The sequence below is a fragment of the Mesoplodon bidens genome (assembly GCF_964165515.1).
Source record: "Mesoplodon bidens genome assembly, chromosome: 14".
Lineage (NCBI taxonomy): Eukaryota > Metazoa > Chordata > Mammalia > Artiodactyla > Ziphiidae > Mesoplodon > Mesoplodon bidens.
In genome coordinates, this window is record NC_138170.1 from 9,920,940 (window position 1) to 9,939,757 (window position 18,818).

The 18,818-nt window shown below is 54.5% G+C and overlaps 1 protein-coding gene across 3 annotated transcripts in view; it reads left to right on the top strand.

Annotated features, from left to right (window-relative positions):
* Nucleotides 1-16,052: 16,052 nt before the first annotated feature.
* ATOH8 (atonal bHLH transcription factor 8) overlaps nucleotides 16,053-18,818 on the top strand; it is a 33,757-nt gene continuing 30,991 nt past the window's right edge. The window contains exon 1 of one of the 3 annotated variants that reach the window (XM_081254682.1): nucleotides 16,053-17,349. In XM_081254682.1, the coding sequence (XP_081110808.1) occupies nucleotides 16,557-17,349 (793 nt within the window). In that variant the 5' untranslated portion in view covers nucleotides 16,053-16,556. The remainder of the gene's footprint in view (nucleotides 17,350-18,818) is intronic. The other 2 variants (XM_081254680.1, XM_081254681.1) reach the window with 2 other exon arrangements.

An 18,818-nucleotide genomic window follows, 5' to 3' on the forward strand; every position in this document is an offset into this window, starting at 1 on the left:
CCTGCCCTCTCCTAGTCTCATCCAGATAGTCATGTCCCACCCGAATCCTCAGGTAGGTGCTATGATTTGTATCATGTGGTACCGCCTACCCCACTTGTCTCCTTCCTCCACAGTTATTTGGACCAGGAATTGGTATCTAGCCCACAGAGCCAGTCTAGACACTGGGCAACAACCCACGTGTGGCCTGGCATGAGGAGGCGAGCTGGGGCAATCAGAGTCTTTCTTTGTCTCTCTGAACTGAGATGTCTTGAAGAAGGAAGTGGTTCCAGGCAGGGCCACGGAGCAGAGACAGGGCCATGGGAGAACGTTAAGCTAGTAAAAGTTATGCAGGGAGCAGAAATGAGGGGCAGGTGAGGCTACAAGGAGAGAAGAATTATCCTAGAGTCCATGGAAGGAATAACCGACTCCCTGACAGAGGGAGTGAGCTACAGAGAAAGAGATGGAGAACAGTTAGTCAGGATAGGCTAGATGCTGCCGTGGGAACAAACATCCCCCAAATCTCAGTGGCTTAACCCAACAAGAGTTTTTTCCTGACCATACACGACTTGTCCATCACCGGTGAGCAGGGAAGGCTCTGCTCACTGTCGTTGTGTGAGAACTCAGGCCAACAGAGGCTCCACTTTGACCCGGGTTTCCACGATTGCAGAGGTGGGGGAAGGAAATTCAGCCAATGACATGTCAGCTCTTAAGGCTTCTGTCCAGAGGTGACACATGCCCCTTCTGCTTACAATTCATTGGCTAAAGCAAATCTCATGGCTGTGCCTAATTTTAAAGGTAGAAGAGTCATGTGATGCTACTGTATGCATGGAAAGAGGAAAATTTTGAGTATTTGTGACCAGCCTTATTGATGTCCACAGAGAGGGGAGCTGGTCCCTAGAGCAGCCTCAGATCCCACAGGTCCAGATTTCACGAGGCCCTGCCATACTGTGGATTGTATTCACATAACATCCCCATCGCCCTTTTTGTCCCACACGTGCCTTGCAATGCCCATCATCCTCCACACGTACATTTGTTTGTTTCTTGCAAATTAAGATCTCCCTCCTGGGACTTCGTATTTCCTTTGAATGCTCCTCTCCCACTTGGGGACTCCCTTCCTCAAAAGCAAAACGTTGGGAACTCTCTGGCAGTCCAGTGGTTAGGACTCCGCACTCTCATTGCCGAGGGCCCCGGTTCGATCCCTGGTCAGGGAACTAAAATCCTACAAGCAGTGAGGTGCAGCCAAAGAAAGAAAGCCTAAAACCAGTACAAACCATCTTTGTGTCTCTGTTTTATAACAAGGTGGGGATCTACAGGCCCTCCTGCCTCGGGAATGTCAGAGAAGGCTTCGGAGAAACTCTACTTGCACATGAAGACTTCGTAGGCTCCCCTGGCAGGGAATGCCATATCTATGAAGTTTTCTAGTTCTTACTATGTGCCAAGCACTGCGCCAAGAACTTTGCCTGAATTCTCTCATTTAAAATACTTTTTGACCTCACTTTGCAGATGAAGGAACTATGGCATAGAAACTGTGGCAACTCCCTTGAGGTCTGATTTTCGTATCTATGCTCCTCACATTATAGTATATGTCCAAGAAAGATGGTGAGGTGGGCTTTGGGGCTGATGGGCCAGCCTGGGGGACCAAGGTTAATCTTTGAGGAGAAGATAAGGGGAGGGGGAAGCTGCCTCAGGTGGGTAGAGAGCTTACCTCCAAGGAGGAAAGACATACTTAATGGGGCAGGGTGTGGTATCCTTCAGATGCCCTTGGGCCCAGACTCAAGTCCCACTTGGAGAAGATTGAGAGATTGAAAGAGAATAAGCTGTTTTTGATTGAGCACATATAGTGACCAAATTGTGGTCTCTAAGCATCTTTTCTCACTGAAAGGAACCAGGACTTCTTGGAGAATGGGCTGTTTCCAGGTCCAGAGCAACAATTATATAAGATAAGCCCAGAGCATCTTTTATTAGAAGGTAAGACAGCTGTCAAACACCACTGAGGTCGTGTCAAAAGGACTCAGATGCCAGACTGAAGGATCTCCTCCTGGGTAAAATGGGATCATTTGAGCATCAAATACAAAACTGAACAAACGAAAACCCTGCAATGAATTGAAACACATCAACTATATATATATATATATATATATATATATATATATATATATTTTTTTTTTTTTTTTTTTTTGCGGTACGCGGGCCTCTCACTGTTGTGGCCTCTCCCGTCGCGGAGCACAGGCTCCAGACACGCAGGCTCAGCGGCCATGGCTCACGGGCCCAGCCGCTCCGCGGTACGTGGGACCTTCCCGGACCAGGGCACGAACCCGTGTCCCCTGCATTGGCAGGTGGACTCTCAACCACTGCGCCACCAGGGAAGTCCCACGTCAAATATTTTTTAAAGTCCGTGAATTAAAATATGATGATAATAAAAAAACATTTGGAGGCTGCTTAGAGAAAACTAACTCACTCTTCTGAGAAGTGATAAATAAAGGGAAAAAAGTTTTCAAAAAGCTACCTGTGGGGCATCCCAATGATACAGTGAAGTTAAGGATTAGTTGAAAGGCTTCCCATGTACTCTCCAAACCTGCCTCTGGCTTTTTCCAGGCCTGAATTTCCACCATTAGAGACTCATTTCTTTGAGGTTACAAATGTCCTGAATCGGAGTCAGAGTAACCTTGGGAAAGGTTTGTTAACTACTTTCCTCACAGATTGTGATAGAGGAAAAGTGGTGAGTCCTATGGTTCCTGGAGTCTGAGCAGGTAGGGGTACAGCCAGAGAAGAAGGGCTGGAGGGGAAAGATCTTGGAACCATCGTGGAGGGCAGGAGAACCCCCTGGGCTGGCCTTCCGGAGTGCAGCTCCTCGGTAGCCCAGTCAGATGAGGTCTGGTCCAGCAGGTGGAAAGAATGTCAGAGATGTACATTTATTCTGCACCCCAGGGGATTCAAACACGGTTGTCCTGCTACATTTTCTGGGGGACACGGGACCACGGTTCCTGGGTCTCTCCTACTGGCTGTGTGACTTCCTGCTCCGGCAGCCCTGGAGTGTCACAGCTGAGCACTTACAGCCTCTGCAAACTTCACGGGGCCCCTCACCCTGGGACCTCTTCGTTACTGCCAGGTGAAGCCTTTAAGAAGCCAGGCCCTTCCCCGTGTGGGAAAGCTGGCACTATGGAGCAGGGACACAGCCCCATGGGTCCCAGCGTGAGCTCTGAGCCGCCAGCCCTCACCGCCTCTCACAGCGTCCCATGGGACAGCCCGCTCACTCAGGGCCCCTGGCTCTCGACCACACTTCTCGGGCTCTGCCGGACCCGGGAGCCTATATCCCAGCCCAGGCCCTGAGACGCCCTCAGGCCTGGGATGCCTCTTTCCTCCCCAGTTCCCTCACGGGACCCTTGTCCCTGGGCAGGGGGTTGTTTGCAGCCCTGCTCACTGGCTCTGTGGCTGAGCCAGATCGTGGCCAGGCTACGCTCACTCTGGAGTCCGCTAAGCATCCTCACCATCCCCTTTCCTACCCTACCACCCCACCTAGCCCCTTCCTGTCCCTTGGGCCTCTCCCATCCCTCCCTGCCTGCTTCGTGGTCCTCTCCCACTGAGATGAGCACCCGGATTCCAGGCCCGAGTCCATCCCTCCCTAGTTACGCTCCTCAGCCCACCTCTTCCCCAGGGACCGAGTGCCCAGTTTGGGGCTGACCTTCCAAGTCTGGTCCCCACACGCCCAGCCCTGACGAATGGGTCCTGGCTGAGCGCCCCCATCCTGACACCTGGCCTTTGCCTGACCCCAAGGGTAAACTTGGGCGCCAGCCTCAGCCCTCCCTGGCTGGCCTGTCCCCCAGCACCCGAGCCTGGGTTATGACATCTTTCCACTGAGCGGCTCTTATTTGGAGAAGGCAAACACGCCAGCACATGCACACACGCACCCCTCCTCGCCCTGACGCCACACGCGCTGGCGTGAAAATCCGGCTGGCCGTGTTTATTTTTCTTCCTTTAATTTCCCCTTTAGAACAAACACCAGTCCTGTAACACAGACCACCCTCTCCTTTCAGATCCGCAGCCTCCCGTCCCCCACCCCCGTCCTCCCGGCGCAGCTGTGAATGAGAACAGAGTAAGTCTTTTAGCAGGAGGCAATGGCCTGAATGAATTGATACCAGCCTCCAAGCCAGCAGGGAAGGAGGGCTTGTGAGCATGTGCGTTTGCTTCTTAGAAAATCTTTGCACATCCCCAAGCTCCTATTCTTCCCTGTGCCTTGGAGCAAATGCTTCCCCACCTCACCCCCCCTCCGTTCACATTTGATTTGAATTCCTTTTTGGTCCCTTGCATTTTGTTTTCTGTTTTCTACAAGGGAGCCTGAATCAGGGCCTCAGAAAAACAAGGCCGGGCTGCCAACTGGAAATGTTTGCTCTGGGGGCGAGTTCGGAGGCTGGCGTCAGGCGGGGCAAGATCCGTGCCAGTGGAATGTGATTTGGGGGGGAAGCTGCAGGTCACTCAATCGCTGGCAGCCCGCCCGGGAGCAACTGAATGCTTTCTGAGCTCTGTGTGTGTGTGTAGACTTCTTTTCCTCATGCAAACAGAGCCCTGGAGACGTGGAGACAGAATCATTAGGAAGAAACTAGACAGAGGTTTGGAAAATCAGGGGAACCAGCGAGATTAGGTGGGTGGGGGGAGGGAAGAGGATGCCAGGATCTGTGTGGCTACTTTATCCAGCACCCATTGTGTTCTCTGCCTAAAGCTGGGGGCTCTCAGGAGCAAGGGGCGGTGCAGACCACCCTGGCCCCCGGTGACCCGTAGGCTCTTTGGAGAAACAAGGCTCCCAGGACAGGACACAGTCAGGCCAGCCTGGAAGTTCCCCCGAGCAGGCTGCATGAATGGCTGAGGGTGTTCAGGGTAGGCTTCCTGGAGGAGGTGTGGTAGAGTCCCAGCCCTGAAGCAAGAAGTACAGCTCTTCCTCTGCTTACAATGGGGTTACGTCCTAATACACCCATCAGAAGCTGAAAGTGCTGTTAAGTCGAAAATGCATTTAATACAGCCAACCTACTAAACTTCACAGCCTAGCCTAGCCTACCTTAAACGTGCTGAGCACACTCCATTAGCCTACACAAACCTATTCTGGCAAACACAAAACCTATTTTATAATAGAGTATTGTCTATCTTATGTAATGTATGGAATCCTGGACTGAAAGTGAAAAACAGAAGTTGTCTGGGTACAGAATGGTTGTGCGTTGGTGTGATCGCGGGGCTGGCTGGGAGCTGCGGCTGCGGCTGCCCAGCGTCTCAAGAGAGTATGTACCGCGTGTACAGGAAAAGCACAAAATGCAAAATTCCAAGAACAGTTTCTACTGAATGTGTATCACTTTCGCACCGTCATAAAATCGACAAATCTTAAGTTGAACCATGGAAAGTCAGGGGCCGTATGTGTTGTGTTGAAAGGGAAGGAGAGGTGCTCAGGAGACCGTTAGTAGCTCCACGGGCCAAGCCTGTGCCGAGCCCTTTACAATGACGATCCCTTATCCTCCCAACAACCCATGAGGGTCATGGATCTTTCTATCTGACATTGCAAAGGAGGAAACTGAGGCCCAGAGCAATTAGGGAACTTGGCCAAGCTCCTAGCTTGTACATGGTCAGGCGGGGTCAGCTCAGAGCTGTCCTACGTGAAAGCATGACTTTTCCCCACCGCTGAGGGTCTTTTCCCACTTAGCCAAGTTCTCTGAGTAAGGGCCTGTTTTTGTTTTTCTATTTTTTTGTCCCTGGAAAAAGAACTGTTCAATTTGAGTTGGGCATCTAAGATGCCAAGGTAGACTTTCCAGAGGGCAGTGTGACAAGCGCTGGGAGATCCAAGAGGAACTTGCTTTGTCTCACCATTCCCAGGAGGTGACGGCTGGCAGTCCCGCCAGGGTGCCTAGCAAGCCAGGCCTCTCCAACAGCCTGGCTCACCTTATCAATGACCTGTGTCCCCTCCCGCACTCCTCAGCATCCCCCCGTCACACGCCAAGTTCTTTCCCACCCCAAATGTTCACCGTGGGACTGCCCCCTTCAGGGGTCTTCAGAAGTTATCTGCTACTCTGAGTAGTGCATGAAACCCAGGTGGACCAGAGAGAATGGTTTTATCCAGGGCAACGAGCATGACCCAAGAGCTGGAGTCGGGGGACCCAGGGGTACCAGTACTTCTCAGTGAAGTCAAGCTAGTCTGTCCCCTGAGGGGTGGTTTGTATGTTCCCTGAGCTGTCATAGACGGGAGGAGAGAATCTAAGATGCAGAGTTGATATACAGGTTTTGGTGGGAGGGTGGGTGTCTGACCCACTTCAGAAGGATTCTTGGTCAGAGAAAGCAGAGTCTATTGCAGGGTCTCTCCCAGACTTGGGAGAGGAGAAGGAAATAAGCCAGGCTTGGCAGGGAGGAGAAGATAGGGGCGAGGGAGTGAAGTAATGGACAGGATGGTTAGACCCAAGCTCATCGGGGAGGGACCAGATGGATACTTGTCCATTTGATTAGAGCGACTCCACTGGCCATTTGGGGATTTTATTGTCCTGAGGCCAAATAGTTGGTGAGTCTCACCCATTGATTCTTTTTGACCATCTAACCATTAGTGTTAGGTAAACACTGGTGTCGGGGTCACCTGGGCCTGCCAGATCATCTTCATTGGTTGAACTGACTTAATCCCATGAGATGACTGATTTTACCAGTTATTTCCAGGAAACAGGACTGTATTAACCAAACCCAATCATTGTTTTGGTTTTTCAGAGACAGTCTTTGGATCTGACATCTTTGGACCTCAGAGATATTTAGGCTCCCTGCCACTTACCAACAACAGCCAGCCCGCAAGAAGGCTGGGGAAGACCTTACAAACAATGGGCTTTGGGACTCAGTCTCCCCCATCAATAAAATGGGAAGGCTGGACTAGACCAGGAGCGGTCAACACCTGGCACGAATACTGCCCTCTTCCTCTTTCATCCATGGCAGACATTGCTAATCAATTACAGCACTCATTCCCATGGGACCCAGATCCAGCCTCAGAATCCTTTTCAACACAGGGCTTCAAGCAGCCCCTGCCAATCAATTAGATTTGGCATGCATGATAAAAAGCATTTGTCCTTTGGGAGATTGGGATTGACCTATATACACTAATATGTATAAAATAGATAACTAATAAGAACCTGCTGTATAAAAAGAAACTAAAATTTTTTAAAAAAGGAGAGAGAAAAAAAAAGTATTTGGCCTCCGGGCACTAGATGGTCTCCAAGCCTCCCTCCAGCTGTGCCCATCTAGGATTGCAACTGATTAGGCGTCTGAGGACTCAGCCTGGAGACCACCAGATCAACAGCTGTCACTGGGGCTTCCCAGGTCTGTGGGGCTGCCCTTGAGCTGGGCCGTGGACGAGCCAGTACCTTTTTAATTTTCCACGCTGCTAATAAATGTGCATTGCGTCAGCTCCATCCTGCCCCCTCATGTGCTCCGGCTGCCGCCATCAGAGGGGACTTTTCTAGAGAGCTGTAAAAATAGTTTTTGAAGGAGCCTGTACAGAAGAAGTAGCCAAGCCTTTTTGGTTTCCTTTCTTTTCTGAGGGAATGGGGGAGATGGGTAGGGAATACTTCACAATGAAGGAATGTGCTCCTTGGGGAATTTAATGTTGTTTTCCTAAAAAAGAAGAAGAAGAAGAAGAAGAACTTATCATACACTGGTTTCACATCTAGCCACAGAGCACGCCCCTGAGGACTGGTAACAGCTCCCGGGAGATCACTGGCTTAAGCCAGGTCTTGTTAGGCTGTTGACAACTAGGTCCTGATGAGGAAAGCACTAATGGGCCTCTGGCTCGCTCCCCGCCCGACCCCTGGCTGATCCAGCTTCAGTGTTCCAGTGGGATTGATGGCTTCGTGACAGCGCTTCTCTTGCCTGCAATGGGGGTTAGGCCTGCAGGAGAGTTTTCTCTCTAGCGAGTGAATGTTTCATTTTCCCCCATTGTGCTCTGGGTTTGGAAGAGGCTTAAGACAAATGCTAAGATGCTGGGGATGGGAAGATCTCGGGGTAGGTAGGTGCCATCACCTTCTCACTATTCCCATTTTATAGATGAAGAAACCGAGGCTTGGGACTTCCCTGGTGGTCTAGTGGTTAAGACTCCGCGCTTCCAATGCAGGGGGCGCAGTTTCGATCCCTGGTCAGGAACTAGGATCCCACATGCCACGCTGCGTGGCCAAAAAAGAAAAGAAAAGAAAGTGAGGCTTGCAGGGGGCAGGGGACAGGGGAAGCAGGTGCCCAAGGGAAGGGTACGTAGTTGGTCCTGGGAAGAGAATGTATCTTTCGACTCCCAGACCAGAAAGTCAAAGCTGCAGAACAACTCTGATAATGTCCTGCCCAGAATTTCTTTTCTTTTTTTTTTTTTTTGCGGTAGGCAGGCCTCTCACTGCTGTGGCCTCTCCCGTTGCGGAGCACAGGCTCCGGACGCGCAGGCTCAGCGGCCATGGCTCACGGGCCCAGGCGCTCCGCGGCATGTGGGATCTTCCCGGACCGGGGCACGAACCCGTGTCCCCTGCATCGGCAGGCGGACTCTCAACCACTGCACCACCAGGGAAGCCCCATGCCCAGAATTTCTTGAACCTGGGTAATGTGTGCTCCTGTCTCGAAAGGTGACACACTGTCACAGAGCCCTAAGACATAGTTATACACTTATGCTTTTAATTCTTATGTAACCATAAATGGAAATAAGTTAATAAATTAATAAACAAAACTACAAAGGTGATAAAATTCACATTACCAACACGGAGTTATGATGCATAATGTCGTTTTGCTGAAACAGAGCCCATAGCGCATAGAGGAGGAACAGAGAAGAAGCCGCAGAAGACTCTGGACTTTCCCCATCAGAGGCCGTGGGAATGAAGGAATCTGGGGGGCAGCGAGGTGTCGGGGAGGGAGGAGGACCAGAGAGGGCAGGGCCAGGTCAGATGCTGGTCAGAGGAAGCAGAGAGCCTGGAGACTCAGCTGCTTCGGGCAGCCCTCGTGTCCTCCTGGGGGTGTGCTCGCCCAGCACAGCCTGGCTTGCTGTGTTGCTTTCTTGAGGAAGTCTCCTTGAGGCTTAGATATCCCCTCACTTCTTAGCGAATCCCCGACAGTCAGGGCGGTGCCACGTGACCATCCCCTCTCTCCCCTGCCATGTTACCAGCCACTGGGACAAACCTTCTCTAGGCTGCGTAAGGAAGCAGGCGCCGCTCCTTCCTGCCACTTTCTATCTCCTTTGGGTGGCAACGCAGACCATAAACGTGATGCGTAAGTGTGTGACAAGGAGAAAAGGGCTGGTGGTCGTTCCAGTTGTAAGTGGGTAGTGAGGGGAGGCCTTAACGAGGAGGTGACATAGCAGGAGGCTGGGTGGAGGTAAGGGAGTGAGCCATGGGCATTTGTCAGGCAAGTGGTCTGCCCGGCAAGATCTCATTGACCTTCCAGCCTGGTTCAAATGCCTCTTCTTTCGGGAAGTCTTCCAGAGCAGTTCTGCCGTGCTCGGAATTCCCACAGCTTTCCTTACAGAGTGGATCACTTCGTGCTGTGTTTACGCCTACTTAACAGATTTGTATTATTTCTCTACTGGACCTGGAATGCCTTGAGGTGGATACCTCGTGCCCTGTCCCCAGATGTTAGCTCCGTGAGGCAGGGGTTTTTGCTCTGTTCACTGCTGTATCCCTCAGTAGCTGTCTTTGTGCTGTAGGTGTAGACAGCCTCAGTAGGTGTCTACAAATGTGTGTTGAATTGTCACAGGTGGACCAGGTTGGAGATGGGAATCACTTGAGCTCCTGATGGCACACACCTCATCTCTGTGACCCAGTCCCATCGTGAGGCCTGGCTCGGCCCAAGGTTTGTCAAGTGAATGAATGACTGTTGATTTGCACCCATGGTCCCCCACTTTGTTTATCAGGCCAGGAGACACGAAACCAGAGAAAAGAGAGTGAATTGGACGAACCACCAGTTCCCGGTGGTCAGAGCAGCTGTCCCTGGGACATGATCAACTCTGGATCCACTGGTTTCTTCTGTTAAAGCAGCTGGTTGACTAGCTGAGTAAGACCTGGTCCAAACTGAGCAGTGAGCCTTCATTCATTCAGTAAATATTTATTGAGTGCCTAGTGTATGCCAAGATTGTTCTAGATCCTGGGATAGAGCGGTGAACAAGGCAGGTAAAAACCCCTGCCCTCATGGAGCTGACATTCTAGTGGGGGAGACAAATAAACAAAAAACCCAGTTATACACCTACAGATAATATGTCAGATAATGGTAAGTACTTGAAAAATTAAAGCAGGGAAGAGGGAGAGATATTGAAGAGGAGGGTATAGGGGGTGCCCAGGGACAACCTCACTGAGAAGGTGACATAGAAACACCAGAAGGGGGTGAGGGAGGAAGCCACGAGTCTACCTGGGCTACCTGGCATTCCAGGCTGGAGGAACAGCCAGTGCAAAGACCCTGAGGCGGGAGGGAGCTTGCTGGGTAAGTTCAAGGAGTAGCAAGAAGCCCAGTGCGGTGAGAGCAGAGGGATGGGGCGGGTGGGGGGGGGGAGGACCGAGGGGATGGACCAGACGCCAACCGTGGCTCCTGCTCGAATGTTCCAGTCCTCTATTGCTTGCATACCAAACCACGCCAAAATGTAGTGGCTTAACACAACAATTCAGGATTCATTCCCATGGTTCTGGGGGTTGACCGGGCTCAGCGGGGCGGTCCTCGCTTAGGTTTTCCCGTGTGACTGTAGCCAGATAGAGGTTGGGGCTGGAGGCGTCTGAAGGCTCCCCTGGGCCAGGTGTCCAGGTGCCTTCCTCACTCACAGGTCAGGCACCACGGTGCTCCCCACGAGGCCTCTCTCTCCAGCAGAGTAACCTGGACTGCTCACACAGTGTCTCAGGGCTCCCACTGGCAGGAAGCTGAAACAGCCAGTGCCCTTAAAGGCACGGTGTCACTTCCACTGCCTCAGGCCTCCGTTAGCCAAGGCAGTGCGGGTTCCCGGGGTGGAGGAACAGACCCCTGTCTCCAAGCTTGCGGGGGGAGAGGATTGCTGGCAGCACCTAACACATCTGAGAAAAATAGGAAGTCACGGAGAGGTTTTGAGCGGAGGAATGACATGATGTGTCCTGGGTTTCAAAGGACATCTGGCCAACTGTGTGGGAACCTGGCACCTGCCAGCCTGTTGTGCCAGCCTCCTTCTGGGGCTTGTTGAACCCCTCCTCTCCTGAGCCAATCCTCCTGTTTCCTCCCTGACCACAGGAGCCAGGACTAAGTGCACCCCACGGGCTCTGCCTGTGCAGGGGAAACTGCTCCATTAACCACAGAGCACGTGCTCAGGGCTGAGAAGGTGCACCCTGGCCCATCCCAGAGAGGGAGCCCCAGAGGGGGGCTGCTGAGGGCCTTCCTTATCCAGCCCCTTTCCCAGCCCCAAAGACTCTCTGAATTTCCCACAGCGGGGATGGTCACTTGGATAGGGAGAGGTAGGAAGGAAGACTGGAGAGTGAGTCTGGGACAGCTTTCTGCCTGGATGTCTCGTTTCTGTCTTCTGGACCCAGCATCCTGCTGGTTAATGGTGGCAGTGCAGACTCTGCGACTGAAAGGTAGGGAGGAAGCTTGGGGGCCACCAGGCTGACTGCATTCTACTTTCTGCCCACTCCCTTGGGTGGTCCTATCCAGGGTGGCTATGAGCACAACTCTGGAAGGCACTGATCACTTGCGTTCTGTTGCCTTCTGGCAGTCTAATTTCTGTTCTTCCTCCCTTTCTCGAATGGATGACACACCCACTTTGGAACAATCTAGACAGCCAGAAATAGGAACTCCGGATTCAGGAATGTAGTGTTCCATGTAGGAAGTATCCAAGGTTCCGTCCCATTTGGCCAAGAAGATGGCAATCTTGAGATGTCACCCTGCAGAGCTATCCTGTCCTCACCCATGGGTGGTGCATATGCATTAAGGAATTGCTGGGCAGGTTCCACCCAGCAATGCTAGGTACCTGGATAAGACCTGGGATCCATATGCCTGAGACCATCAAATGTCCAGAGGCACTGCCCCTGCCATCTGACCCTGACCTGGAAGGAGCTGGAGGGTCACTGAGCTGGTCCAAAGGAGGACAGTGGCTTCCCTTGAGAAGAGGAGAGCAAGAAGCTCGCCCAGGCTGGTGGCACATGCAGGGACAGCCAGTCTTCCAGAGAAGGTGGCCCAGTGGCTCACCTCCCCAGGTGCTTCTCACTGAGGTCTCAGGAGGCAGCAAAACACAGTGGTTCAAAGCTTAAGTTTTTGGGTCCATTGGCCTGGGTTCAAATCCTACTTCTGTTATTTCCTTTCCATTGGCAAGTTTATGGTTTGTTTTGTTTTTTGGTCTAGGAGCCTCAGTTTCCTTATCTGTAGAATGGGTTTACTTCCCTGGGTTGTTATAAGGATTTAGTGAAATAGAGCCTGTAGTCACTCCCTGTGTGGTGGTGAGTTCTGCTGCCTGGCTTTCTAACATTTGTTCCCAGTGGCCTAAGCCCTAAGCTCTTGCCTTCACTTCCCTTTCTAGTTTCATTCCTATTCCCTGGACCGGCCATACAGGGGATATGGAACCTCCCAGTGGCACGATCATGCTAGCCCAGAGTAACGTCAAACACTTGATTCAGTGGGGGATTTTTTTTTTTTTTTTTTTTTTTTTTTGCGGTAGGCAGGCCTCTCACTGTTGTGGCCTCTCCCGTTGCAGAGCACAGGCTCCGGACGCGCAGACTCAGTGGCCATGGCTCACGGGCCCAGCCACTCCGCGGCATGTGGGATCTTCCCGGACCGGGGCACGAACCCGCATCCCCTGCATCGGCAGGCGGACTCTCAACCACTGTGCCACCAGGGAAGCCCCGTGGGGGATGTTTTTAATGTAGGGCATAGGTTTTCTTTGGATGTCCGTGTTGCCCTATTCCAAACAGGGGGTGAGACCACCGGCAGCCTGGAGAGCCTTTTATCCTGGAAATTCTATGAATTCACAAAATCCAAATTGCTGTCATTGCAGGGCTACCACTCCTGGCTCTAAATCCTTGTGGGGAGACGGCTATGTTGTGTGTAGTCCAGACAGTGTCATACCACCAGGGGGTGCTGGCAAGCTGGTCTCCCTCCACTTCTCCAGGAGGCTGAGGGAAGGGAGCCCTGGGTGGCTGGTTTGCCCTTAGGCTGGGGGACCTTGGGCAGTTAGCCTGGACTTCGAAGGTCTGCCACCTGGTGGGCTGAGAATCACAATAACAGGGACCGTTCACATCACTTGGGCCCTCCTGTTCCAGTACATGGCATTCCATCTTATGACTAAGGAGATAACGCCCAGATAACAAACTGCAGCTCAGAGAGGTGAAGGGGCTGCTCAAGGCCACACAGCTGGTAAGTGGCAAAGCACCAGGCTAGCCTGATGCCAACCCCTGGGCCCCGCAACTTGACCAGCGGGAGAGGCAGCATGGCGAAGGGGAAGGAGCGTGTCCTGGGAGACTGGCTGGGTCTGAGTCTCCTTCTCCCTCCACCCAGTGCAGATGGCCACTCCTATCCACTCCCTTCTCTTCCTCCCACCCCTTGGGATCTCAGTGACCTTCTCCTCTGTTTTGGAAGAGTTGGTGACAGGCTCAGGATCAGCATGAGTGGAGCCTTCGCTATTCAACCAAGACACGTGATTTTCCTGGAGCACAGCCTGGCCTCTTGAGGGACAATTTTCAGTCCTGCCAAGAGACTTCTGCACGCCCTAACTAGCCACGGACACCCCAGCCTGCAAGTGCACCCCGAGCCTGGGGGGAAAAGCTGGGATGCAAGGCGCCTGGGCAGCTGTGCTAACCCAGGAGGCATAAGGCCACCGTCATTCCACTTACGTACCAGGCTCAGTGCTGTACTTGCAGCCTCACTTAATCCTCCTGCCAGCCCAGTAAGACAATATTACGATCTCCATTTTACAGAGGGGGAAACTGAGGCTCAGAGAGGACCTCAGCAGCTCTGGAGAGGGGGTCTTGGCTTTCCCCCCACCTCTGCCACCAACTGGCTGGGTGCTTGAGGAGTGGGTAGGCTGGGGTCTCAGCTTCTGCTTGGGATCTGGAGAATGTCAAGGGCATGAAGCCTTCAGCAAAAGTTTGCTGGAAGACAGGGAGGAAGGAAACAGTGGCTTTTCGGGAGCTCACAAACCCAGGGGTTCAGGCAGGACCTCAGTGGAGGACAAGTTGCAACAATTCTTGTGAGTGACCACATGCAGAGGCCAGCAAGAGTGACAGGAGGCTGACCAGCCAAGGCTTACAGGAGGAGGGGAGACTGGAGCCAGGCATCAAAGAGTGAGAAGAGTGTTCTCTTCAGAGGGTCCCGGGCTGGTGGGGGAAACAGAAGGAGAATGGGGACTCCTCTCTGGGGCTTACCCTTGGTCTTCAGGAGAGAGATAAGGTATGGGAAGATGCTGGGTGCCCAGGGAAGGGGGTACCTCAGGAAGCACACATTTTATGATGCCGGGACCCATCCCGGTGGAAAAAATGAGGTTTTGCATTTACCATAGTCAGAAAACTGCATGCCTCTGCGTGTGTCCCTGTGTGAATGTCGACGTGTGAAGGGATGTTTGAAGTCTTATGTCAAAGCCCTTTTACATCTGTGATCTCTTTTTATTTCCCCAACTATCTTGAGAGGTTGGCTGGACAGAAATATCATCCTCAAGGACAGATTCAGAACCCCAGTGGGATGAACTGTCTTGCTCAGGGTCATGGAGCTTGAGAGTTGAAAAGCCAAGTCCAATCTATGCTCTTGCCCCTGAACCTTCTGCCTGGACCCCCATCCTACCTCACAGGACACTGTATGGCACAGGTCACCATGTCATCTGCCTCCTCCCACCTCCAGGGCATTCTCCCCTAGAGGAGAGAAGGCACTCTGATACACCCTGCATTTTCACAAGAACAACCCCACCGGGTATGGTGGGTCTGGGGATGGGAGTGAAGGACTGAAACCAGAAAGACAAAGATTCCAGTGGCTGCAGAGGTCAGAGCCCAAGGCCAGGGTCAAGGGTCCATCTTCTCTCAAACTGCTTAAAGCAACCACCACCAAGGAGGAACTTACTACCGCAGAGAAAGGACCTGCGAAGAGTGAAGGACCGTGTGCTGGTCCTCAGGGCAGCCTCCGGGAGGTGCGCTCAGGTGAGGGCCCACGAGTTTGCCCTTTATTTTCCCCCAGAATCTCCAGTGGGATGGCACTGGGACCGAAGGTCTGCGCAGTCGACCTCTGTCCCCTGCCAATAACAGTGGGCACCTGCAAAGCTCTCACTTTGTGCCAGGCAGCTCTGAACGCTTTGCACATATATGCTCAATTAGTCTTCACAGCACCTCGGGAAGAAGGTACAATTGTTACTTCCATTCTATAGACGAGGCAAGGGAGGCACAGAGAGGTTCCGTGACTCGCCCAACGACACTCAGTCTGTGAAAGAGCTGGCACTGGAACCCAGGAAGTCTGCCTCTAGAAGCTATTTTGCCTCTGTTATTAATGATAAGAATAACCAAAGCTTCCATTTGACTGGTACCCGCTACGTGCCTGGGGCTGAATTCCCCACAGCAACGTAGCGGGCAACCTGCGGTGAGGTGACTTGAGATTCTCCCAGATGCCGCGTCTAAACCCAAAGCTTCCACGCTGCTCGGCCTCTTTAACTCGCTGCGTGACCATGGGAAAGCCCGTTCCTTTTCAGAGCCTCAGTTTGCCTGGCGCTTAGCCCTCCTGCTCCTGGTCTCTTTGCTCCAGCAAGTGACCCGAGCGGATGGGGCTGCGGTGCAGGGGGAGTGGGGGTCTCGGGCAACCCCAGAGCCTTTCCCTTCCCTCGTCGACCTACCCCCCACACCCGCCCCCCAGGAGAAGTCGCCATTCTGTTTCTTTCTCGATTGGCAAGCTGGGGTGGAGGGCTGGACGCGGAGGTGCTGGGTGCGGAAGGCGACGCTGCGTCACCGAGAGGTCAGCAAGGCCAGGGAGACAAGGCCCGGCTGTGATGTGGGGAAGGGCCGAAGGGCCCAGAAGGCACGTGCTCGGGAGCGGACTGTCCTCTGGGGAAAGAGAAGCGCCCCGGACTTGAGGAGGGGGCGGGGAGGGAGAGTCAGAGGACCAGGTTCTGGGCAGAAGGGATGGGGGTGGGGGGAGGTGGAGAGGACGCGGACAAAGGAGGCGGCCGGCAGCCCAGCTGTTTTGAAAAATGCTTCCTGTTTCTTTAAAGGCGCTCGCGGCTCGAGCGGCCGGGGCTGGGGAGGCTGCGGCGGGAGCTGCCTCCTCTCCGGGCGGCGGCGCTGACTGATCTCGCGAATTGGGCTTCTGTGTAAACTGAGGCTAAACAAACACAGATGGAGCGCAGCGGGCGTTCTCCAGAAATGCTGGCACGGCGGCAGCGACTTCAGATGACACTCTGAGCGCTCCGGGAACGGACAGCCCGGCGGCTTCGCGGAGCCGGCGGCGCAGCTGCCCCGGACGAGGGGGAGAAAGGGAGGGAGGGAGGGAGGGAACGAGCAGGGGGAGAGCTGGAGACTCCGAGGCGCTGAGCGCCGCGGCCGCCCGGGCAGAGCCGGCGCGCAGCGTGTAGAGCGAGCGCGGCGGGCGCGCTTCCCGGGCAGCCCCACGCCCCTGCCTTGCGCGCTGCCCGCGCCATGAAGCACATCCCGGTTCTCGAGGACGGGCCGTGGAAGACCGTGTGCGTGAAGGAGCTGAACGGCCTCAAGAAGCTCAAGAGGAAAGGCAAGGAGCCGGCGCGGCGCGCGAACGGCTATAAAACTTTCCGATTGGACTTGGAAGCGCCCGAGCACGGCGCCGCCGCCACCGACGGGCTGCGGGACAGGACCCAGCGGCTGCAGCCGGTCCCGGCCCCGGTGCCAGCCCGGGTGGCGCCGGCCGTTCCCTCAGGTGGGGGCGCGGACACGGCCGGGGAGCGCGGGGGCGCCCGGGCTCCGGAGGTCTTGGACGCGCGGAAACGCGGCTTCGCCCTGGGCGCAGTGGGGCCGGGACTCCCCACGCCGCCGCCACCGCCGCCGCCTCCAGCGCCCCAGGGCCAGGTACCTGGGGGTCCCGAGGCACAGCCTTTCCGGGAGCCCGGCCTACGTCCCCGCATCTTGCTGTGCGCACCGCCAGCACGCCCCACGCCGTCGGCGGCCCCTGCTCCCCCGGAGCCCTCAGTGCGCCCGGCCCCCACCACGCGCCCTGGGGAAAGTTCTTACTCGTCAATTTCACACGTAATTTACAATAACCACCCGGATTCCTCCGCGTCGCCTAGGAAACGGCCGGGCGAAGCTACAGCCGCCTCCTCCGAGATCAAAGCCCTGCAGCAGACCCGGAGGCTCCTGGCGAACGCCAGGGAGCGGACGAGGGTGCACACCATCAGCGCAGCCTTCGAGGCGCTCAGGAAGCAGGTACCGGCTCCCAGCCACACACCCTCACTGCGCCCGGGTGTGACTGCGGGAGTGGGTGGGTGAGTGGCTGGGGGACTTTAGGGAGGATGAGGGCGTGGGTATGCGGCAAGTTGTCCCCGCCCGGTCGGCCCCAGGGCCCAGACAGCTTTGGGTCCTCCTGGGGCAGTGACCTTTGCCACAGCGTTGGTACGGCTCTTAGTCTGCAAAGTGGGGGTGAGGGTTCGAGACCTCTGGCTCGGGCACGCCCTGGTTACAGCCACCCCCATCCCCCCTGGGGTGACCCTGTCTGCGCGTCTGACTTCACCCCTCATAGTTCACGTTTATGGCAGCGAATATTTGTCTCCCGGGGTCCCTTGGGCGCGGTGGGGAGTGGAGAGGGGCAATGTGGGAATCTGTCTCCGGCGGGGAAAGGGGGAAGACCCTTACCCTTCCGGCAGTTTGGCGTGGTCTTGGAGGCCCGGAATGCTGCGGAGGGGTGGTCCTGGTTTTGCCAGAACATAAGGGTCCCGCATTCCGCGGGAACCTGTCAGCCCCTCCTCAGCCTCCACCTCCCAGCAGGGATGCCCCTGAACTCAGGTTGCTTCTGCGCTCTGCACCCCTCGCTCCTGGTGTCCTTCAGGACCCAGGGTACAAGCCTGAGTCCCCTCTGCAGGGGCGGCCTCAGGAATTGGCTGGAGAGGGCCTTCCCAGGAGATCCCCTCCACTGCTGCCCACCGCCACCCGCCGCATGTTGAAGCAGGCAGGTCTGCTGAGGGGACTGATTGGTTCGGGGAATCTTCAGAACCTAGTTCTGGGGTGGGTTAGGGGCTTCTTAGTTTGGGACAGGTGGGGGCTGTCCTCACCAGACACTGTCTTCTGGGGCCGATGGGAAAGAATATTTGTCCAAGAATTACCCATAGTGGGGAGTGGCAGTCTTACAATTCCACTTAGACAAGATTGAGACTGCCCCGGGATTCTAGGCTGCTCATTTTCACAGAGCGGAGATCTAAGAGGAGTGTGGTAAGTGCCCCCTGCCCCCACCCCACACAGGGCATGGGGAAGGGTTGGGGGGGTGGATGTGACTGGTTTGAATGGTCAGGATTTTTGCTTGCTCTGCAGCTGACTTACTGTGTGACTTCAGGAAAGTTACTCACCCTCTCTGGGCTTTAGCCAACAACAAAGGATTTCAGAAAACATGATCTTCTTTTTGGATCACACTCTCTCCTCTTCCTCCTGTGGGTGGGGCAGGGAAGGTGCCTGGGTCCATCCATGGGAAGGGAATTAAACTCCTGGGGAAAAGAGTTTCTATGACTTTTGAGCCAAAGTGTCACATTTGGGCTCGAGTAAGATGATTGGTCAGTGAGGTGGAGTGGAATGGAGGAGTCAGATAACTGTCATAGACAGTTGGGACCTTGGGCAGTGGGCCCAGTGGAGAATTCAGTTTCACCCTCAGGCAATGGCTCTGTGTCAGAGGGTGGCAGCCTGGAGGGCATCCTGCTACCTACCGCCCAGGCTGGAAGGATGAGA